Raw genomic sequence first — 24153 nt, forward strand, 5'->3', positions numbered from 1 at the left:
TTGAAGTGGATATTTATATGAATAATCCTATTTGTTGCTTCTGTTACTTTATCTTTGCATTTGGCACTGTTTGATGTTTTTTCCTGTAACTATAAAAGATATTTTGTCAGATTTTCACCAGATTTGCCTTTTTTATTACATTTGCTAGATTTTGTAGGGCTCTTTAAGATGCATAAAAAATATTTTTCCTGTGTATGCCTGAATACAGTAAGTAAATACACAAGCAGTTTGGGTTCTAAGTTGTCGGTGTCCCATTGTCACAATGAAAAACATGGTAGAAAGTCTATGTGTAATATAACTGTGAAATAGTGTAGTTTATAGCCTGTAAATAAAGGGGACTTGTAAATATGATTTTCCCTGTGCACAAGCACTTGCACTGTAGTTTAGTACAGTAGATTTGTGTGTTTACTAGATTAACTGTAGCATACTGTTTTTTTGTATAGTCTATAAATTTTATGGAAATATTACCTGCTTTTCTGATGACTATTTTTGTTTTCCAGATAGTCAGCATTTTAAATGTCATGTGACTTCTTTGTAGATTTTGATAGAATAGTAAGTACATAAGGAAACAAGCTTCAAACTGTTGAAATCTTAAGTATGCAAGTTGAAAAATAAGTGTGTAAAGCAATTTTTATTGTCATTTCTAATCTCATGAGGCATGCAAAAATGTCAAGCAATTGAAAACAAATTTTATTAAAATGAGTGTTTCTATATCAATAAATGCAGTAATGACTTTTTAGCCTTGCTTCTGCATCATGTTGTGTTAAGAATACTTTTCAAAAATAGGTATTATCAAACCTGCAGGAAGAAATTTCTGTTCTTAGAAAAGACAATTCTTAATGCGAAGCAATTGTGTAGTTTACATTGATTTCATCTTAACTTGGAACATCATCTTCCAAAAGCAGCCCAATTGGTGATGCGCAAACCAGTAGCTAATGGAATAGTGGAAGATATGGTTGGCAGATAGGAGGGACATGGAATTGGTATTGGTTTAATAGTACAGCAATATATACTGGCAAGCCAGTTCCCTTAGCGAGATCTTTAAAATGTGAACTTAATGGTTACCATTCAGGGCTTCTGTCTCATTCATACTGTGAAAACTCCTTTTCAGCTTCAGCTGAAATTGAAAACTAATCTTAATGCAGCAAGAAGAGTCAACTGCAAGTATTCTTCATTAGCAATAGCTATATCTATTGACCCTTATCCTGCAATATGGTGTTGTATAGATTTTCATCTTCATATCTTCTGGGTTAGTCCAGACGTGTGTGGGTGTGGGTGTGGGTAACATATCCTTCTCCGAATCAAAACAGTAGGGTAATATGTAAATATACAACTAATCCCTTCCATTTCCATCCACTGCTTTCTAGAAAAACTCTTGATACTTTGAGAAGGGATGAATGTGCCACGTTCCACCTAAGGAGACCAATGTAATTATTATTTGTGTCACTGAATTAATTAAAAAAGAAAGGGTCCTGTTTTAAAAGACTGTCATTAACAGGTAGGAAGAGTTTCTGATAAGCACCTGTTGGTTACAAGTAACTGATATTTGCCATTTAGCCTACTGTATGTATATTAACTTTAAAACTTGCTATCAATAGGAGTGTTTTTATGGTAGTTGCATTTACAATATATCCCAAATCTACATTTGACTAGAGCCCATGAAAAATATTTCAAAAGGCATTGGAGGGAATCTTTTAACAACTTGCATGTGCTTTAACTCTGCTTCTTCACTATGAAACATTGTCATCCAGGTAAAAAATGCATGCTATCACAGCTCCCTGGAAAGTGTCAGACTCCACCAAGATGTTCTTAGTAAGGTGGAATTTTTGTTCCCTTCTGTTGAGTGAAAGTGTCTCTGGCTTAAAAACGCTCTTCTTTTTCTTTTTCAAAATTGTAGCGCTATGTCATTGGATGACAATTGAATATCTATTTGTGGATATTTATCTATACACACTGTCTCAAAGCTGTTCCTTTTTGTGGTGTCTCATGTTACAAAACAACAAGTACAGTATTTCATAATGTCCCGTGGAGTAAGTGTATATTGTCTGAATTCAGAGTAGAGCTTCATGAACAATGTTTTATGTTCTAGTTTGTTGCTCTGCCATTGTATCTGTTCTGGTCTCTGTGAGGCATTTAGGTGTGTGTAACCATATACTGATTAGACTGAAGTTTTGTAAGTAACTTCCATAATTAAACCAGAAAAGCTATGTTCAAATATCTATAGAATCTATTTAACTTTCCAAGCTTCAAAGTTCATTGGTAATACCTGAAACTCCACTCAACCCAGAAAGATGCTCAGGATTTTGCCCTGGCCATGGTGCTTGACCCAGAATTCTCAAACTATTCCTTAATGTGGACTATATCTTAATCGAGATTGTCTCATGTAAATCTTTGATTCCATTCATGATCCAGAGGACACGTTCTCTCTCATTGGCAATTGAATAACATCCAATCGCCATATTTGGGGTCAGGAAGGAATTTTCCTCCAGGGCAGATTGAAAGAGGCCCTGGAGGTTTTTCGCCTTTCTTTGTAGCATGGGGCGCGGGTCACTTTCTGGAGAATTCTCTTCTCCTTGAAGTCTTTAAACCATAATTTGAGGACTTCAATAGCTCAGACATAGGTGAGATGTTTATCGCAGGAGTGGGTGGGTGAGACTCTGTGGCCTGCATTGCGCAGGAGGTCAGACTAGATGATCATAATGGTCCCTTCTGACCTTAATATCTATGAATCCCCATGGAATGGAACGTATAGAGCTATACCATTCTCTTGTTATGTACCTGCAACTGCTGTTGATATTCATTTGAGTTGTGTTTGCTGCTCGAGGTAACCAATAGTATATAAAATCAACCAATGTCTTGGGAATCTGATAATACTCAGGCTCAGCTGGGCTAAGGTCAGAATGTTTCAGGCTTACCCATTGATTTTTGATTTCCTTTGAGACCTTGAGGCAGACCCTTAATATCATTTGAACATACTTCTTGTGGTTTAATTTCTTGTCTTATGGTACAGTACTATTAAACACGTATAGGAAAAATATGGGCCTTTTTCCGAGGTCTTGGTATGACTTAGTGGTTTGTGTGTAATATGAATTACAGTGTACCCTTTAAATGCACGTTAATAATAGTATGTGTCTGCATGCCATGGATTTATAAGAGCCAATGTTGCAGTAATTATGGTTATGAAAAACAAATGCAAACATGCACAGTAGCTACTCCCTTACCAGGCTTTTATAACTGTATGTAGACGATTGTATGTAGTGGGCCTAGTTCACACTTTCTGACTGATAGGACTGTAAAATTTGTAATTAACAAAAATAAGTGTTAACTGGGGGGGGGGGGTTAAATCTCTCAAAACACGACCTTCTCTGTGAAAACCTGATCTGAGTGATATTATTGGGTGCTAATATAATAAATAATAGTTGACAAACAAAAAGTAATGTTGTTATTCTTATACTGTTGGTAAACTTGTTTTCCTCTTCAGATTTTGATTTTAATTTGTTAAAATATAACTCTCATATATTAACAAGAGAGCTGGGCTCATCTCACTTATTTAAAGATGCTGCATCCCTGCCTATTTATTGATGTCAAAACCTATTGATGGATTCCTTTAGAATTCTCAAAGTTTTGGTTTTTCATTCCTCATTGTTTTTTGAGATGGCATAGGATTATATAGTGATTTATAGTCACAATAGCTGATTTCTTCTCTTGATATCCCCAAAATAATTTTCATTGTTTACAAGAAATAATGTAAAATATTAATTTGAAATCAGATCTTTACTGCAGAATGTACTTAACACAGACTAGTAGGTGCGAAAATTATTTTTTCCCTTATAACCTCTCCTGCTTTGGTCTTTGTAGATGAAATCAATTTATAAATAAAGTGCCTATAGATTTTTGATAATTACATAATTCTTTTTGTTTTTCCCCCCCCTCTAATTTTATTTTAAAAAAGAGCAATATATTACATGACTGATTTGTAGGTATAGTAATTATTTTTGCAATAAATATTGTTTATGAAACTAACTAATTTCACAGTTGGTTACATACAATAACAATCATGTATTGTGTCAAGACAATATGAATGGGAGCTCAGAGACATAAAAGGCCACATTTTTTTGTGCTTGTAAATTATTGTTGCATAAATTGGTTGTACATTTAGGACCTGATCCTGCAAACGCATCCAATGAGACAACTTGGGCATGAATGGAATAATGCCAGTACTTTAGGCATTTGGAGACTCAAGCCTTCGTTTTACATGTTCAAAAACTCCCCAGCTCTGGTAGCTGGATGTCTAACTGCTGCTTAACATGTGCAACCTATTCTGCTAGCAAATGTGGTGATTCAAAATCTGTGCTCTTGGGACTGAATTTTCAAAGGGTGACTGAAAATGTGCCTGCACTGTTTCTGGATAGTTGTCTTTGTGGAGTATGCAGAAGCCAGTATTTGTGTGCCTGTTTTTGGCAGACCCTTGCAATTGTTATCCATTCAAATTGTTCAAATGCAAAGGTTAATGTCTTGTGGGAGGAGAAGAGAGAGAAGTCCTCAATCTAAGCACAGTAAATTATATATACCACTGATTTCAAAATCTCTTTATATGGAAGATGGGTTTGGGCCATTATTGGGCGTGGAGTACAAATATGTGCATTAACTCTCTTCTGTCACTCCCAGCAGCTGTTAAGTTTCAAACCTTGTTTCCAGGACTGCACAGTTATTTTGAATATCATTTGATGCTGAGGGACAAACAGGTAAATTTAAATACATAAACAAAAGGGAGCTATGCTGGCTAGTGTTCCATACTAGAGACCTCAACAGCAACCTGTTTTCCAAACAGAAAAGACAAAATGAGTAGGAGAAGATACCAGTTTCAAACGTCAACTTCATTTTCAAATGAAGGTTGACTTTTTTTTTTAAAGTAACTGTATGAATAGAATCTTCCTATTCAGAACTGTTCCCTGTGTGTATAGTTGTCATATCTGCTGACTTTATTAATGGTCAGTTCTGCAGATGATAGCAACTGGGTGGACTGGTATGTTTGCATATTATCTATTATAGGATCAAGGCCCAAAATACGTTGTTACCCAAGCCAAGGCAGCTATAGGGAAATTGCACTGAATTCTAGTCTGGCTTTCACATTAGCAATGGAATTCATTAAACTTTGATTGCAATGTCTTTGGGAGATATGTGAGCCAGGAAAATTTATTCATAAATGATCTGGAAAAAGGGATAAACAGGTGGCAAAGTTTGCAGACAATCCAAAATTACTCAAGATAGTTAAGTCCAAAGTTGACTGTGAAGAGTTACAGAGAGATCTCATAAAACTGGGTGACTGGGCAACAAAATGACAGATGAACTTCAGTGTTGATAAATTTAGGGTTGCCAATTTTGATTGGACATATTCCTGGAAGTTTCATCACATGACATCTTTAAAGTCTAATTGAGACTTCAGGGCAATCCTGGAGGGTTGGCAACGCTATGATAAATGCAAATACATGTTGGAATACATAATGCCAACATTGTATACAAAATAACTGGGTCTAAATTAGCTGTTACCACTCAAGAAATATCTTGGAGCCATCGTGGATAGTTGTCCGAAAACATCCGCTCAATGTGCAGTGGTAGACAGAAAAGCTAACAATGTTAGGAACCATGAGGAAAAAGATGATAATAGAAAATGGCATAATGCCACTCTATAAATCCATGGTATGCCCACACTTTGAATTCTGCATGCAGTTCTGGTCACCCCATCTAAAAAAAGAGGTATTAGAGTCAGAAAACTTACAGAGAAGGGTAACAGAAATTATTAGGGATATGGAACAGCTGCCATGTGAGGAGAGTTTAAAAGACTAGGACTATTCATCTTAGAAAAGAGATGACTAACGGGGGGGAGGGATTATGATAGAGATCTATAGAATTATTAATGGTGTGGAGAAAGCAGAGGAAGAACTGTCATTTACCCCTTCATGTAACACAAGAACCTGGGGTCACCCAATGAAATTAATAATCAGTTGATTTAAAACAAGCATAAGGAAGTACTTCATACAATGCGCAGTCAACTTGTGGAACTCACTAATAGGGGATGCGTGAAGGCCAAAAGTATAACTGAATTAAAAAAGAATTGGATAAGTTCATGGAGGATAGGTCCATCAATGGCTGCTATTTGCATCCTGGGAACTACAGGCCAGTCAGCCTCACTTCAGTCCCTGGAAAAATCATGGAGCAGGTCCTCAAAGAATCAATCCTGAAGCACTTGCATGAGAGGAAAGTGATCAGGAACAGCCAGCATGGATTCACCAAGGGAAGGTCATGCCTGACTAATCTAATTGCCTTTTATGATGAGATTACTGGTTCTGTGGATGAAGGGAAAGCAGTGGATGTATTGTTTCTTGACTTTAGCAGAGCTTTTGACACGGTCTCCCACAGTATTCTTGTCAGCAAGTTAAGGAAGTATGGGCTGGATGAATGCACTACAAGGTGGGTAGAAAGCTGGCTAGATTGTCGGGCTCAATGGGTAGTGATCAATGGCTCCATATCTAGTTGGCAGCCGGTATCAAGTGGAGTACCCCAAGGGTCGGTCCTGGGGCCAGTTTTGTTCAATATCTTCATAAATGATCTGGAGGATGGTGTGCATTGCACTCTCAGCAAATTTGCGGATGATACTAAACTGGGAGGAGTGGTAGATACGCTGGAGGGGAGGGATAGGATACAGAAGGACCTAGACAAATTAGAGGATTGGGCCAAAAGAAATCTGATGAGGTTCAATAAGGATAAGTGCAGGGTCCTGCACTTAGGACGGAAGAACCCAATGCACGGCTACAGACTAGGGACCGAATGGCTAGGCAGCAGTTCTGCGGAAAAGGACCTAGGGGTGACAGTGGACGAGAAGCTGGATATGAGTCAGCAGTGTGCCCTTGCTGCCAAGAAGGCCAATGGCATTTTGGGATGTATAAGTAGGGGCATAGCGAGCAGATCGAGGGACGTGATCATTCCCCTCTATTCGACATTGGTGAGGCCTCATCTGGAGTACTGTGTCCAGTTTTGGGCCCCACACTTCAAGAAGGATGTGGATAAATTGGAGAGAGTCCAGCGAAGGGCAACAAAAATGATTAGGGGACTGGAACACATGAGTTATGAGGAGAGGCTGAGGGAGCTGGGATTGTTTAGCCTGCAAAAGAGAAGAATGAGGGGGGATTTGATAGCTGCTTTCAACTACCTGAAAGGGGGTTCCAAAGAGGATGGCTCTAGACTGTTCTCAATGGTAGCAGATGACAGAACGAGGAGTAATGGTCTCAAGTTGCAGTGGGGGAGGTTTAGATTGGATATTAGGAAAAACTTTTTCACTAAGAGGGTGGTGAAACACTGGAATGCGTTACCTAGGGAGGTGGTAGAATCTCCTTCCTTAGAGGTTTTTAAGGTCAGGCTTGACAAAGCCCTGGCTGGGATGATTTAACTGGGAATTGGTCCTGCTTCGAGCAGGGGGTTGGACTAGATGACCTTCTGGGGTCCCTTCCAACCCTGATATTCTATGATTCTATTAGCTATGATGGTCAGGGATGCAAACCCAGAGATGCTCTGCATGTCCCTAAACTCCATCCCAGCTTCTGGCAGTCAGAACAACAAGGAATGGATCATTCAATAATTACCCTGTCCTATTCATTCCCTCCTGAAGCATCTGGCACCGGTCACTGTCAGAAGACAGGAGGGCTAGATGGACCATCGGTTTGACCCAGTATGGCCATTCTTACTTTCTTTTTAAAAAAATACAGTTTGACTTTAAGGTTCCGAGCTCATAGCTGATAGAAAAACCATATTGCATCTTCAAACTGAAGAAATTTGATCTGGAAGATACAGACAAATGTGGGACATTTCATGGCCTTTTTACAGTAATTTTTCAGAGTAGAACTGCACCTAAGTTCTTGTTATAATGCTATACTGCTCCAACAGATTTCAGTCTGATTGGAAAGAGGAGCTGTGGAGTCCCCACAGAAAGTGTCAGAAGAATACATGCCATTCATGGCTGCAAGACTTCAATCAAAATCTTGTTGCCTTATTTTGTAAATACCCAGACAGGAAGGAACTGAATTTAACTCGTTTCAATTAGAACTTCAAGTTGTCATTAAGCTGAGGCTCTCTGCTCTTTGGATGCTAGCAGTTTGAATTACAGGAAGACTGAAGTGGGTATTTTTTAGCCTTTCACAGTATGTAATCACGAGGGATTTTTGTTGGCCACTAGAGGTCACTCTGTTCATAACCAAGAATCAAGTCTACGGAGTAAAGGTGGGAAGACTTCCAACAAATTTGCCTAGTTTTCAGACTGGTGCCAATGTAAACAGACAGAAAACTGCTTGAAGGTTAGACCAGAAACCTGGTGTACAATGTCTCTCTTTTCTGGCTGGGAAGTGAATGACTTTTAACATCAACTATAAGATTACCACCTAAAAGATTTGGTCATATGTAATGCAGCAGCCGCAAACTATTACAGTACGGTTGGTTCATTGTACCTCCCCGAAAAGAATTACAAATAGTGTGTATGTGTCTGGGGGGAATTATTTTGGTAACGTATTCTGGAATATAGTATCTAAACTCTGGTTTGGGAGGTCATTAAGGGAAAATGGCTTTAAAAAAAAAAAAGGCAAGTCGGCAAAAAACCACAAATTTAAAATGCTCAAATAATATAAAAGGCTTGGGGGCCAAAGAGAACCACAAAAAGCAAGGAAATACAGGATGAAGGCTAAAATTCCATTAACTCATTCTGGAATGCTTACACTGTACAATATATGTTTGTAGCCTAATGTTGAGAGAATCTGTTCTGGCTGGTTTCAGAGTAACAGCCGTGTTAGTCTGTATTCGCAAAAAGAAAAGGAGTACTTGTGGCACCTTAGAGACTAACCAATTTATTAGAGCATAAGCTTTCGTGAGCTACAGCTCACTTCATCAGATGCATATCGTGGAAACTGCAGCAGACTTTATATATACACAGAGAATATGAACCAATACCTCCTCCCACCCCACTGTCCTGCTGGTAATAGCTTATCTAAAGTGATCATCAGGTGGGCCATTTCCAGCACAAATCCAGGTTTTCTCACCCTCCACCCCCCCACACAAATTCACTCTCCTGCTGGTGATAGCCCATCCAAAGTGACAACTCTTTACACAATGTGCATGACAATCAAGTTGGGCTATTTCCTGCACAAATCCAGGTTTTCTCACATCCCCCCCCACCCCCATACACACACAAACTCACTCTCCTGCTGGTAATAGCTCATCCAAACTGACCACTCTTCAAGTTAAAATCCAAGTTAAACCAGAACATCGGGGGGGGGGGGGTAGGAAAAAACAAGAGGAAACAGGCTACCTTGCATAATGACTTAGCCACTCCAAGTCTCTATTTAAGCCTAAATTAATAGTATCCAATTTGCAAATGAATTCCAATTCAGCAGTTTCTCGCTGGAGTCTGGATTTGAAGTTTTTTTGTTTTAAGATAGCGACCTTCATGTCTGTGATTGCGTGACCAGAGAGATTGAAGTGTTCTCCGACTGGTTTATGAATGTTATAATTCTTGACATCTGATTTGTGTCCATTTATTCTTTTACGTAGAGACTGTCCAGTTTGACCAATGTACATGGCAGAGGGGCATTGCTGGCACATGATGGCATATATCACATTGGTGGATGTGCAGGTGAACGAGCCTCTGATAGTGTGGCTGATGTGATTAGGCCCTGTGATGGTGTCCCCTGAATAGATATGTGGGCCACCTGGATTTGTGCTGGAAATGGCCCACCTGATGATCACTTTAGATAAGCTATTACCAGCAGGACAGTGGGGTGGGAGGAGGTATTGGTTCATATTCTCTGTGTATATATAAAGTCTGCTGCAGTTTCCACGATATGCATCTGATGAAGTGAGCTGTAGCTCACGAAAGCTTATGCTCTAATAAATTGGTTAGTCTCTAAGGTGCCACAAGTACTCCTTTTCTTTTTGTTCTGGCTGGAACGCCATCCTCCGTTCCTAGTTTCCTGGGTTTTGAAGATTTAAATCAGACTCTTGTTAATTATGTTGTTGTCATTTTAATTGTATTTTACTGTTTACAAGGTGGAAACAATTACTGACTTAAAAAGAACTTTCAGTTGATCCCACAGACAGAGAAGCCTGGAAATTTGCCATGTTCAGTGTTCCTGAAATAGCCCTATCCACTAATGAACTTTCATGCTCAATACACAAATTTAAAACTGCACATCACTTTTAAAAATTATTATGAAACTTCCAGACTCAAAGTTTAAGCTTTTTATAAAAGGCTGGATGTCCAGTATGGAGAACCATTAAGTCTTCCCTTCACTTCTGAATTTTCTCATACAATGCAAAGCATGGGCGCAGGGGGTTGAATTTCCATAATTTAGATAGTATCACTATTTCCAACTCTGGGTTCCTTGTTTGTTTTACTATATACAATAAATAAAAGGAAATTTTAAAAAATGCCTTTATCCATAATTCATATTTTTCTACATGTAGGGCATGGCATCCCATCAACAAAGCATTCTGTTAGTTGATCAAATTAGTCCATATTGCAACAATCCGAGAATCCTAGAAATGAGAGATGAGAATTACTAGTTAGGTCATTTAGTCCATTTCATTCTTGCCTTTCTAGTCTGTGCTGGATTGCTCCTGATAGTACTCTTTATCTGCAGGTTATTTATCTTATTTAGCCACTAACTGTACAGAACAAACCCACCCCTATCTTTAGCTGAATATTGCTGACTTATTTGTAGCACCATATGAAATTGGGGACCCGTTGCACTGTACTCATGATGCTGTGGCTACGCTTTATTTTTAGCGTGCCAACTCAGAGGTCAGAACTAGCGCAGTCTCCTCGAGCTGGAATTTACATCTCCAGCTTGAAGTGTAGACCTACCCTAAGAGACAGAGGGCTTGGCTACACTTGCGAGTTAGAGTGCATTAAAGGAGCCCCGGGTGCACTAGTTCACTGCCCATCCACGCTGGCAAGGCACGTAGAGTGCTCTGACTATGTGGCTAGAGTGCTCCTGGTACTCCACCTCGGCGAGCGCCGCGGCATCAGCGTGGACGCCCTGGTCTGTTAGTGCGCTCTGATCGGCCTCCAGAAATGTCCCACAATGCCTGTTCTAGCCACTCTGGTCATCACTTTGAACTCTACTGCCCTGCTCTCAGGTGACCAACCATCAGACCTGCCATTTAAATTCCCTGGGAATTTTGAAAATCCCCTTTCTGTTTGCTCAGCCAGGGGTGGAGTGCTGTCAGCAAATCTTTCCAGGTGACCATGCCTCCCTGTGCCAGGAGATCCCCAGTATGGAGCAATGACGAGCTGCTGGACTTCATCAGTGTTTGAGGGGAGGAAGCTGTCCTGTGCCAGCTGCACTCCAGCCACAGGAATTATGATATCTTTGGGCAGATATCAAGGGCCATGCTGGAAAGAGGCCATGACCGGGACGCACTGCAGTACAGGGTTAAAGTGAAGGAGCTGCAGAATGCTTACTGCAAAGCCTGTGAGGCAAACAGCCACTCCGGTGCTGCCCCTGCGACCTGCCGTTTCTACAAAGAGCTGGATGCAGTACTTGGGGGTGACCCCACCTCCACTCAAAGTACCACCAGGGTCACTTCAGAGCGCAGTTCAACAAGGCAGGAGGAGGAGCAAAGCGGGAGTGAGGGTACTGAGGCAGAGGAAGACACCCTGGCATCCCTAGATACATACAGTCAGGAGCTGTTCTCAAGCCAGAATGAAGGTAGCCACTCACGGCAGCTGGTGCTTGGGAAAGGACAAACACCAGAGGAGGTTCCCGGTAAGCAGCTTTTATTTTGGGAAGGAAGTTATTCGGTGCGGGCTCTTGGGGTGAGGAGGGTTAGGGCCACATGCATGCCTAGATGCGGAATAGGGCGTTGATGTGCTCTCTCACATCGCAGTAATCGGCCTCAGTGATCTCTTCAAAGGTCTCATCCAGAACTTGGGCAATGCGCTTGCGCAGGTTTCTCGGGAGAGCCACTGTGTTCCTTGTCGCAGTAAGGCTAACTTGTCTGCACCATTGTGCCGTGAGGGGCAGGGAGACCATTGCTGCACACAGGCTAGCTGCAGATGGGCCAGGGCGGAAGCCGCACTGCAGTAGAAGACCCTCCCCTGTTTCCCAGGCCACCCTCAGCAATGAGATATCTTCCAGGATGAACTCCTGTGGAAAATGTGGGGACTGTGTTCAGTATAGGGGGCCCCTGCTGCTGTTCGCTCTCCCCAAGGCACAGAAACCCAGAGGACAGCCGTGAAACAATCAGTCACGCTTGACCCTGTGCTTACTCACCATTTTGGGGCTCCCATGGGTTATGTGCACTCGGTTTGGGACGGGCAAATTATGTTGTTGTGTAGACTGTGCTTACCCTTAAATACAGGGGAATCATTGCTCTGTCTGGTGTGAACAATGCTGCCTCTGTTAAGTGTTGCATTTTGCCTTTACAGATGCAACCTTGAGATCTCAGCAGTCTGTGTTATCACCGGCCGAAAGACTCCAATGAATCAGAAAGCGGCCACATAGAAGCAAGGAAGATGTTGCATGAAGTAATGCAGCATTCCAGTAATGAAAATCAAAAAGTGCAGGAGTGGCGGGACAGTGAAAGGAGGATCCGCCAGCAAAATGAGGAGCGCCGACACAAAAGCGCAGTGCTCCGGCAGCAAAGCACGGATCGACTGATAAGCATCATGGAGCACCAAGTGGACTTGACGCAGGTGCTCATAGCCATGCAGGCGGAGCACTACCGTGCCTGTCCCCCCTGCAGCCCTTGTCCCCAAACTCTTTCCCTTGGGCCCCCATGTCACCTCCAACCCACTTTCCCCGACATCCGGGTTCTTACCGCCACCAGCTGCCTCCAACACCTGTAGTTTCACCACCCAGCCCTGAAAACTACAACCCTTACCCACTGCACTCAATCCCCATCGCCATGCAGTATAGCCACCCTGAGGTGCAGCACTCATTGCACAGCACTCCAGACAGGACATACGCAAATCTGTGATTGTATCATTCCCCACCCCACCCCCTTGACCTTTCTGTTTCCCAATGTTTCCCAAGCAGTTGTTTCTTTTCAATAAATGGGTTTTTTGGCTTTGAAAACATTCTTTCTTTTATTTTATGCAATAATACCTTAGCCCAGGAAAGAAACAGGTACTGCACGTCAGCGTAGCAAACACAGATTCCTACTAACATTGGAACTACTGCACTTCACTCCTGTGCAGGACACCAGATGTTACTGGTGGCTTTCAGCCTCAAATTGTTCCCTCAAGGCATCCCTAATCCTTGCAGCCCCGCGTTGGGCCCCTCTAATAGCCCTCCTCTCTGGCTGTTCAAATTCAGCTTCCAGGTGTTGAACCTCCGAGTTCCATGCCTGAGTGAATTGTTCACTCTTCCCTTCACAAATGTTATGGAGGATACAGCACGCGGATATAACTGTGGGGATGCTGTCATTGGCCAGGTACAGCTTCCCATACAGAGAGCGCCAGTGGCCCTTTAAACAACGAAAAGCACACTCCACAGTCATTCTGCACTGGCTCAGCCTGTTGTTGAACCACTCTTTGCTTCTGTCAAGGCTCCCTGTGTAGGGTTTCATTAGCCATGGCTTTAAAGGGCAAGCAGGGTCTCCAAGGATCTCAATTGGCATTTTGACTTCCCGTATGGTGATCTTCTGGTCTGGGAAAAAAGTCTCGGCTTGCAGCTTCCTGAACAGGCTAGTGTTCCTAAAGATGCATGCTTCATGCACCTTTCCAGGCCAGCCTGCATTAATGTCAATGAAATGCCCACTGTGATGCACAAGATCCTGGAGAATCATAGACAAATACCCCTTCCGATTAACGTACTAGGAAGCTAGGTAAGCTGGTGCCAGAATTGGAATGTGTGTGCCATCTATCGCCCCTCTGCAGTTAGGGAAACCCATTGTGGATGGCTTTGCACAAATGTCATGCATGTTACCCAGAGTCACGGTTCTTCTGAGTGGGATGCGATTAATGGCCCTGCAAACTTGCATCAACAGTCGACTTTCCCACTCCAAACTGGTTAGCAACCGATCGGTAGCTGTCTGGAGTTGCAAGCTTCCAGATTGCAATAGCCACCCACTTCGCCGCCGTCAGGGCAGCTGTCAATCTTGTGTCCTTGCACCGCAGGGTGGGGGCAAGCTCTTCACACAGTCCCATGAAAGTGGCTTTTCTCATCCGGAAGTTCTGCAGCCACTGCTTGTCATCCCAGACTTGCATGACAATGTGATTCCACCACTCAGTGCTTGTTTCCTGAGCCCAAAAGTGGCATTCTACAGGGGTGAGCATGTCTGTGTATGCCACAAGCAAACTCGTGTCATATGCGTTACTCGAGTCGATATCGTCGGAGCCCTCACTGTCACTTTGGATCATAAGGAATAACTCGACTGCCAAACATGAGGTGCAGGTGAGACTCATCAGCATACTCCTCAGCAGTTCGGGCTCCATTCCCGCAGACCGAAAGGGAAGACAGAGCGCGCAGTACAAAAAACGTTGAAAGATGGCGCCAAATGTGGATGGAAGCACAGGGATTGCTGGGATGCGAACCGATGCATCACGGGGCGTTGGGACAAGACCCAGAATGCCCCGCACCCGCTTCCCACAAGTCATAGTGCCAGAATGGGAAGAGGTGCTCTGTGGGATAGCTGCCCACAATGCACCGCTCCCATTGCCGCTGCAAGTGCTGCAAATGTGGCCATGCCAGTGAGCTTGTTCCTGTCAGTGTGGACAGACTGCAGCGCTTTCCCTACAGCCCTCTCCAAAGGTGGGTTTAACTCAAAGTGCTCTACATCTGCAAGTGTAGCCATGCCCAGAGATTAATAAGTGACTTTCCCAAGGTCAGGTAGAATAAGTAAAACTCAGCTCTCCTGAGTCCTGGGCCAGTGCTTTAACCACAAAGCCATCCTTTCTTTCGCCTCTACAAAGCTGACTTTACCAATGTCAGAGAGCTGTTATTTGCACTTTTAAACAAATGTAGAAATATGCCAAAGAGGAACATGAGGAGTTAATTTCCTATTCCAGCTGGGAGCCAAGGCGGGAATAAGTCAAAATCAATTGTGGGTGACTGTGTACAAACTTTTAAATGAGGGTGGGGGAGCAGTGTGATCTCAAAAATGTACATTATGGCAGAGGGGGTGGAAGGTTACACTGTCAAACTGCCTTAATTTAATTGAAAACACATGCTGATGAGTCCCCTCCTCCTGGACCTCAAGGCTGGGAAACTTTTGTCAGCTCCCTGCAGTTCAGAATCAGGGAAAGTACACTCCAGCAAACACAATGCTGGTCAAATCTGCAGTTGTTCCCGGCTTCTTGCTTTTTCTTCTCTTGCCTGATTTCTCCTGCTCCTGTCCTAGCCGCTGCTTGTGCTTTAGGACTACAGTAAGATGCATGCATCTGATGCTGGAAAACATCCCTGAAGTCCCACCTCAGACAAACATATTGTAAGTAGCTGATTTCATTTTCCTGGTTATTTTGCATGATCAGCCTTTGAGGAGAGGAAAGAAAAGTTATGCTTTCTACGCCTTGCTTTTTCTGCAGGAATGCCTGTGTTGCAAAAGCCTCACCTCTTCAGAGACTGTCTCACTTAGCATCAGTTAATGATCTTTAACTGGACACCTACAGGAAACTAAAAAACAACTAAGATCACAAGAAAACAATGACTTTTGAGTCTCCAAAGATAATCCCTAAACAGAGTTTGTTTAAAGGAAGATGATAGATCACCTTTTACTATTGGAGAGACAGCTTTGGGGAAATGGGAGAACACTGGGTGTTTTAGTTTTGTGTATGCAAAGAGATGGTGGTTTTGTTTCTTGCTTATAAATGCAACTCCATTCCCTTATCTACTCTTCCTGTAGGTTCTTACTTTCCAGACCCAACTGGGGGAAGGGAGAGGGGAAGAACTGAAGGTTTATTTGGGGTGCCAAACAATAGTGACAAACCTTATACATTCTTAAAAATCCACTGGATTGGTAGTATTTTTTTTTTTTTGGAAGGTGGGGTTACAGTGGGGAAGACTATGCATTGTTGGTTGTCTATTTCAATGGAAGATCTGAGTAACAAAAAGAGAGGGATTTCATGTAGCATTTTGGGGCCAATCTGGGACTTCTGTAGAACTTCTGGTAATAGATCTGGAAGAGCAAACTTCCTATGCTTTTAAGGAATGGTAAATCCTAAAACTGCAGAATGGCTTTAAGACCTATCTGGCCCATTCCAAAGTACCTTTACACATGTTATCCAGACATGATTTCTTGGTTTGGAGGAGTTGGGCAGTGTCAAAAGCAGACAGGAATTGTTAAAGATGTATAAATAGTTTCGTTCTCAGTTGAGTTGCTGTTGATTATGGAATTTGTTCAAAATTAACTAGCTGAGGATCGCTTCCATATGACTCTAATGGATCAAATTCTGATCTCAGCTGGGATGTCTGTCTTAGCTTTTTCTCCCTAAAATTTTTCCACTGTTGTTACTAGTGCAGCTTTTCTGTTGGCAACAATGGGAACACTGCAGGAGACAGTCTGGCATTTTAACTACTATGGCATCTTCCTGCTCTGAGAGCAGTTAGATAACACAGTGGTTCAAATGCTAACCGTTCACACTGCTGCTTCTCCTGGGCTACCACTGGTACTCTTTGCATGTCTAAAAGTTCGGAAAATGTAGTTATTTGGGTTAATGTGAAAGGCAAAGGTAGCAAACTACCGAGATCTGAATGGGATTATTCGGGGTTGGGCCCAGATGTCAAATTAAATAAGAGCCATCACATTTTGATGTATATTCCTGCACTGCGTTTAATATTTCAGACACTTTCTTAGGAAGATTTGTGGCTCATTCTAGTCTAATTTTGGTCCACCTAATTAAAAGCAAGGCTCATACTGATAAATCTTTATGGATCACCTGAGCCAAGTTAAATATTCTCTGTTGTTCATAGATCACTGCAAAGATATACAAATAGAAAAGGTTTCAGAGCAGCAGCTGTGTTAGTCTGTACTCACAAAAAGAAAAGGAGGACTTGTGGCACCTTAGAGACTAACACATTTATTTGCGCATAAGCTTTCATGAGCTACAGCTCACTTCATCGGATGCATGCAGTGGAAAATACAGTGGGGAGATTTATATACATAGAGAACATGAAACAATGGGTGTTATCATACACACTGTAAGGAGAGTGATCACTTAAGGTGAGCTATTACCAGCAGGAGAGCCCGGGGCGGGCGGGGGGAGAGGGAACCTTTTGTAGTGATAATCAAGGTGGGCCATTTCCAGCAGTTAACAGGAACATCTGAGGAACAGTCTCTACGTAAAAGAATAAATGGACACAAATCAGACGTCAAGAATTACAACATTCAAAAACCAGTTGGAGAACACTCCAATCTCTTTGGTCACTCGATTACAGACCTAAAAGTTGCAATTCTTCAACAAAAAAACTTCAAAAACAGACTCCAATGAGAGACTGCTGAATTGGAGTTAATTTGCAAACTGGATACAATTAACTTAGGCTTGAATAAAAATTGGGAGTGGATGGGTCATTACACAAAGTTAAACTATTTCCCCATGTTTATTCCATGTTTCCCCATGTTTATTCCCCCTCCCTACCCCCCACTGTTCCTCAGACTTTCTTGTCAACTGCTGGAAATGGCCCACCTTGATTATCACTACAAAAGGTTTCCCCTCCCGTCCCGTCCCCCCCCGCCCGCTTTCCCCATCCCGCCCGCTCTCCTGCTGGTAATAGCTTACCTTAAGTGATCACTCTCCTTACCGTGTGTATGGTAACACCCATTGTTTCATGTTCTATATGTATATAAATCTCCCCACTGTATTTTCCACTGCATGCATCCGATGAAGTGAGCTGTAGCTCACGAAAGCTTATGCTCAAATACATTTGTTGGTCTCTAAGGTGCCACAAGTCCTCCTTTTTCTTTTTACAAATAAAAAACACACTGTGGCTTTGGCTGTCCTGGGGATTTTATAATCTAATTGAAATAAATAGTCCTAAGAGACAGCTTTCTGTTTTATCTGTTATAAAAATGTTTAATAATTCACATGCTGTTTAAAAGTTGCCAACGATCAAAAGGTACATCTTAAAAACGCCAACTGTTCCAGATTTTTATGACACAGTCGTACTTCTTCCTCTCAGGAGACGGCACGCTGCATCTGTGTGAGCATCCAGAGGTCTAGCAAACTTAAGATCCAGGTCATGAAGTTCTTATTTTGAGTAAAAAATATGGAATTATGGTCCTATCTCATAAGAGTCATCATTTGATATGAACAGAATGTACTGGTACAAGATACAAATACATACACCCAGATCCTGGGCCCCAACTCTGTCTGTGCTGCTATAAAATTGAAAGCAGCTGCAAGTCCCCAGATGGGCATTCCTCTGATGGAGGCAGTGATGGGTGGTGTAGAGCCAGTGTAGCTGGCTCCAGTGGCTCTCTCTCTCGAGCACCCAGGATTGGGAAGGGGGAGGAATTGTGGCCAGCCCAGACTGTGCTGCAGCAATCTCCTGCTACAGGATGGCCCTTGGGGGTGGGGGCTGTAGCCAGCTGGTGTAACTTAGAGCAGTCCTAAGCCTGATCTAGGTGATCCCAGGACTGGCTTAAACCATCCCTAAGCTGTTAATGGCTCCTTTTGATTCTCATTCCCTGCAGCTGGATGCAGCTGAGGATCTGGCCCCATGTCTGGTTTTAGCAATGGAATATTTATCCTTGGTAATGAAGTCTGTTCATTTTATTCTGAGTATGGAACATGATGGCAGTAATGGCTACATGTGTACAGATAAGTAAGCTATAAAAATGCATGATGTATAACTGCAAATGTATTTTGGCTGCCGTCCATTCCACTGGAACAGGATTTGCCAGATGTGATTTGTTGGTTACCGCTGGGACTAAGGCAGTTCATTTAGCCAACAGCCCAAAGAAGGCAACAGCTGTGAAACATACACTCTGAAAATTTCAATAGGTCTTTAACCTCCAAAGCCATTTGTTTTGTAGCATGACATTTCCAACCATAAACTCTGAAACATGTTGGTATGGGGAGAAGCCACCAGTGGGAAGAAGCTCCCTGTAGTGGAGGCTAATGGATTCCAATCATGTTATACATGGATTATTCTCCTTTGCATTATACATAGATCTACTTCTGAGTTATGGGCTAACTAAACTTAACTCCGGGTACAAGAAAAGAACATGCAGCACCTGTGACCTGAACTCATTGCTGGCATGAATTGAAGATGACCCGGTCAGTCCACCTCCCTTTCGCTGAGTTTGTCACGGATTATGCATTTTCTGTCTGTCCAATCTGACAAATTTTGCCTTCCCTCGCTGTTTTGCAGCATTGTCGGGGTTCCCTCCCCATTCTGAATTCTGGGGTACCCGCATGAAAGACCCCCTGAGCTTATTTCTACCAGCTTAGGTTAAAAACTTCCCCAAGGCACAAATCCTTCCTTGTCCTTGGAGGGTACTGCTGCCACCACCAAGTGAGCTGGACAAAGATTCAGGAAAAGGATCATTTGGAGTTCCTGTTTCCCCAAAATATCCCCCCAATCCCCTTCACCCTCTTTCCTGGGGAGGCTTGAGAATCATATACCAACCAAATAGGTAAACAAGTTGAGCACAGATAGGACACTAAAAACCCAATCATGTTCTTAAAAACAGAACTTTATTATAAAGAAAAAAGTAAAAGAAGCGCCTCTGTAAAATCAGGATGGAAGGTAATTTTACAGGGTAATAAGATTTAAAACACAGAGGATTCCCCTCTAGGCAAAACTTCAAAGTTACAAAAAAGAGGAATAAACCTCCCTCTTAGCATAGGGAAAATTCACAAGCTAAAACAGAAGATAATCTAATGCATTTCCTTGCTATTACTTACAATTTCTGTAATTTTAGATATATCATTTCAGTAGAAGCTGGATTACTTGCTTGGTCTCTCTGTCTCGAGAGGGAACAAACGGAGAGCGCAAACAAAACCTCCCCCTCCCCAGATTTGAAAGTATCTTCTTTCCCCATTGGTCCTTCTGGACAGGTGCCAACTAGGTTAATGGAACTGATTAAACCCTTACAAGTAAGTGATTCTGTACCTCTGGCCAGGAGGGATTTGATGTTACTGCATATATAAAGTTGCTATCTTTCCCTTTATATGTATGACAAGCATACTGTCTCAGCTGCTGTTCTCCTCCCCAGACATGGCTACATTTAGTGGGCAAATCATGTATGTATTTAGTTTGTGAAACTCTGTGGGATCACTGGGGATAAAAGCTGTGATATAAAAATGCAGCATATTAGCCTTAAGAAACCATACTGAGCAAATGTGTTCTTGTTGGAAGTGCTTCTCCCTTCACGTTGTTTCTACCCACTTGCCCAAAATTTCTGTTTTACAGGTGAACTGGGGGGAAGGTGGGGAAATTGAGCAGTTAACTTCCTCTCTGTGTTAAACATATATGTGTAATGTACCAACAGTTATCTCTTTCCAGTTCATCCTCTTTATTTAGGCTATGTAAATAGCCCTCAGAATTAAACCCTTTCATGTTGGTCAGAATATTCTCTCTGAAAACCTCAGTTTATCGAAAGGAAAATAGGAAAGATTTTGAATAATCACCCTTTTCCCTATTTGGGGAGCACTTCTGCATCTTTCAAATGAAATGGAAAATCTTCCCAGTGATGAAGGTCCCAAGATGCTCTTTGTAAGGGCAGTGGTTACCAAATTCTAACTTGGGTACTTGTATTCTGCCTCACTACTCCACCTCTGCCCTGCAATTCCAGCAGAATCTTCTTTCCTCTTGCTGTCCAGAAACGAAGCATCAAATTTCTGTGCGCTGTTTATACAGCTGCCGCATTTCCTCAAAGAGGTGGCAGTGGTACAGTAGTGGGTGGGTGACGTGAACCCATCATCTTTCTCTAAGCAAATGCCTCTATTCGCATGTGTGCGCATACGCAGAGTAAAGATCTATGGGCTGTGGCTCAAAACAAGCTGAACAGATGCAACTAATGAATCAATATAGAGGCATGCTGCAGCGATTTGTCTTAGACTGAGAAAGTCTGTCTCCTTGTTGGACACGTTGATGGGGATAAATTTACCTTTGTGCTTCTGAAACTTCCTTTTGTTGTTCCTGGATCAGAGTCGGTGCGTGTTTTCATGAGCTCAGGAGGAGGGGAGAGCTGTCTTTATTTGATCTGGGCAATGTCTGAACAGTCAACATATGGGCAAGATCCAATGCATTGAGGGAGCCCTGCTGCTTGCTGACAAGAATCCCAAGAAGGGATTAATTAATTAATCTGGTTTAATTAGGATCAGATTGTAATCTCCTCCCTGCAAAAGAGAGCCCCTTGCTGCTGTTCTCACTTAATAGTTCAAATTATCTGGGATTGCTTGGGTCAGCAGTTGGCCGTGTAATTTGCCAATTTGAAAATCTGTCTCAGGGCCAAATATTTATTCTTCAGACATCTTTTCTCCTCCCCATTCTAGGCACCACCAATGAAATTGTGGCTCTCTTGCCAAAGGTGCAATCAACAGAAGTGTTGGGTTAAGAGTAGGCTTTATGCACTAGCCCACCTCAGGTTCCCAAATGATGATTCACATAGTCTTCATGCATTTAGCCATGGAAGGAGCAATGCAAAGGGAAATCCGCACACTATCACAGGTGGGAATAAACAGAGAGGCACTCAATTTGCAAACCAGCAGAGGAATCATCTGCTTTCCTTGTACATAATAGGCCTATCCTCATTCTGTCTCTGTGGCATCTGTCCACCCCCAAAATAATTGGGGAGATCTCATACATTATTTGCTGTATTAGTGTTTTATGTGGATAAAATTCAGGGCGCGATGCAAATAATTTCTTCATCTGCTGTCACTAGAGGTAGGCCTGAACTGTAACCCCCAAATCTGATCGCACAGATGGGCTCTGGGCAATTTCAAATTTGGGTCTATGCTTCATTCCTCGGGCATATCTCTACTTATCACATTATGGGGCAGTATCACTTGATTTGGTCTGACATGCTGTAAACCAAGTCAGATCCCGATCTAATTTCCATAAGCCAAAACCCAATTGAAGTTTTTGTGCCATAGCTATGTAGCATGCCTCACAGTTAACTAGCACATCTGCTAGTTAAAAGGCACTGGAAAATGTAGGGTTCTCCCTACTGGAACCTTCTGAATGTTCCTGGCTATTGGCCTCCACTCTTAAATACTCTGTATAATGTCAAGTGTCTCCTGTGATGCTAGAAAAATGTATTTCCAGGAAACAGGGTTCAATATAAATAGCCAGATCCTCAGATGGTGTAAACCAGTGTGATCCATTGATGTGAATGGAGCAATGCAAATTTGCACCAGCTGAAAATCTGGGCCATGATGCATATGGCATCCTTAGGAAAAACTCTGTACTAGAGATTGTTCTATTAACCATGTTAGAGCTGCACTGCAGCCGTGTGGTGAGTAGCTGAGTGGGTCTTTCAAGGGTGAATTGTGCTGTGGAGACACCGTGCTTTTATGCAGATTCATCATAAATCACTGAAGTACGACATAAATTAAAAATATCAAGTTGTCTTTATTCAAATGAGGACAAGAGGACTCCATTATCCTTAGCACCACTGGCTGTATCTCAGATGTGTTCAGTCTAGGGTGCTGAAGACAAAGGCAAGCCGAAGTGTTAATGGTATGAAAGGGAAATGACATACATTTTTAGTTACTACTGAACGAGCTCCTAGAAATTCTGTGTTGTGCGCGAAACTGAGTGTGGTGGTTATGGCCTGAAATGCCATCTTCTGTTTTAATGGCTGCCATCTCATCACACCAACATCCACAGACTGGGGCCAGATTTTCAAACGAGTACTGCATATTGGCTGCTGAGTTATGAAATTCTTGTCCTAAGTGTCACAATGGGAGCTGCTGGGAGAATCTGGCCTCAATTGAGGGTGCTGAGCACAGAAAATCTGGTGCTGAGCAATTTGGAAAGACTGGCCTCAGGAATGGCTCTGGATTTTAATTAAAGTGTTACCAGAATTCCCCTCTCTCTCTGTGTAACCTTAAAGTTAACCAGTCCAGCAGTAAATACAGAAAAGAAGAACAGCTGGCTCTATAGCGCAAGGCTGTCAACACTGGCTCTATTTGATTTTTCCTGCATTTTCATCCTTAAGTGTAATCTGGTTTACTGATACTTGCTAACCAAAAATATGTCCCCTTGTCTCACAGGCCTGATCTACACAAGAAAGTTGCACCTGCCTAACCTCAATCTGTTCTTAAGTTGATTTAGATACACTGGTTCAAACCCCAGCATGGACACTTATTTTGGTGTGAGGGCCTTATTCTGGTTTGGCATAAAGAGATTCTTAATTGACTTAAACTAAACCACGTTAATCCTGGTGTAAACCAGAATGAGTACCCATGCACCCATCTTACTGAATGGGTTTAGATTAGCCCTGTTCGGTAAACCAGTGCAACTCGGCAAGGCCTTGGATACTTAGGGTGTGTCTACATCAAAAGCTGTGCACAGGACAGCCTGCTCAAGCTAGCTTGAATCCAGTTGAGATAGGCCAAGTTGCAGTGCAGGTTCAGGTTAGCAAGCCAAATATGTACCCAAGGTTCACGTTGGGCTTGTTCCACCTACAGCAGGGGTCTCAAACTCAATTTACCTTAGGGCCGGTGACAGTCCTCAAATCCTCCCAGCGGGCCAATAACGTCGCTGAGGATGGTGTTCAGAAAAGAAAATAGAAAAGGAGGACTTGTGGCACCTTAGAGACCACAAGTCCTCCTTTTCTTTTTGCGAATACAGACTAACACGGCTGTTACTCAGAAAAGAAAATGTTTATATTGTATCTTTTATTTTGAATTTCTGAGACATAATAAAACTGTCTTACAACTTTATACAGTTCTTCGCCTGTCAGAGTTTTGAGTGTTTGCCAGACACCTGACAACACTTCGGTTCTGTCGGTTTGTGGATGTTTGGCCTCAGTGAAGTTGAAACCTTCAGGATTGCAGCGAGGTGGGCGTCAGAGAGCTGTGTTCGGGATTTTGACTTGTTTATATTCATTGTGGAAAAAAGTGATGCTGTCTCCGTGGCTGACTCTGCCAGGCAACTAGGGATGGTATCTCTGCCCCTCTCCCCCAGCCAATGGGAGCTGCCGGGGGGCGGGGGGGGG

The 24153-nt window shown here is 42.5% G+C and overlaps 1 protein-coding gene across 3 annotated transcripts in view; it reads left to right on the forward strand.

The window, feature by feature from the left end:
- Nucleotides 1-15294: 15294 nt before the first annotated feature.
- Nucleotides 15295-24153, forward strand: part of LOC311530081 (peroxidasin homolog) — a 69727-nt gene continuing 60868 nt past the window's right edge. For all 3 annotated transcript variants that reach the window (XR_014713927.1, XM_084646430.1, XM_084646429.1), the window contains exon 1: nucleotides 15295-15474. Coding sequence is in view for 2 of the 3 variants with exons in the window: in XM_084646430.1 (XP_084502556.1) it covers nucleotides 15311-15474 (164 nt within the window). In the remaining variant the exon portion in view is untranslated. The remainder of the gene's footprint in view (nucleotides 15475-24153) is intronic.

The sequence above is a fragment of the Lepidochelys olivacea genome (genome assembly GCF_965140295.1).
Source record: "Lepidochelys olivacea isolate rLepOli2 genome assembly, chromosome: 13".
Taxonomy (NCBI): Eukaryota; Metazoa; Chordata; order Testudines; family Cheloniidae; genus Lepidochelys; species Lepidochelys olivacea.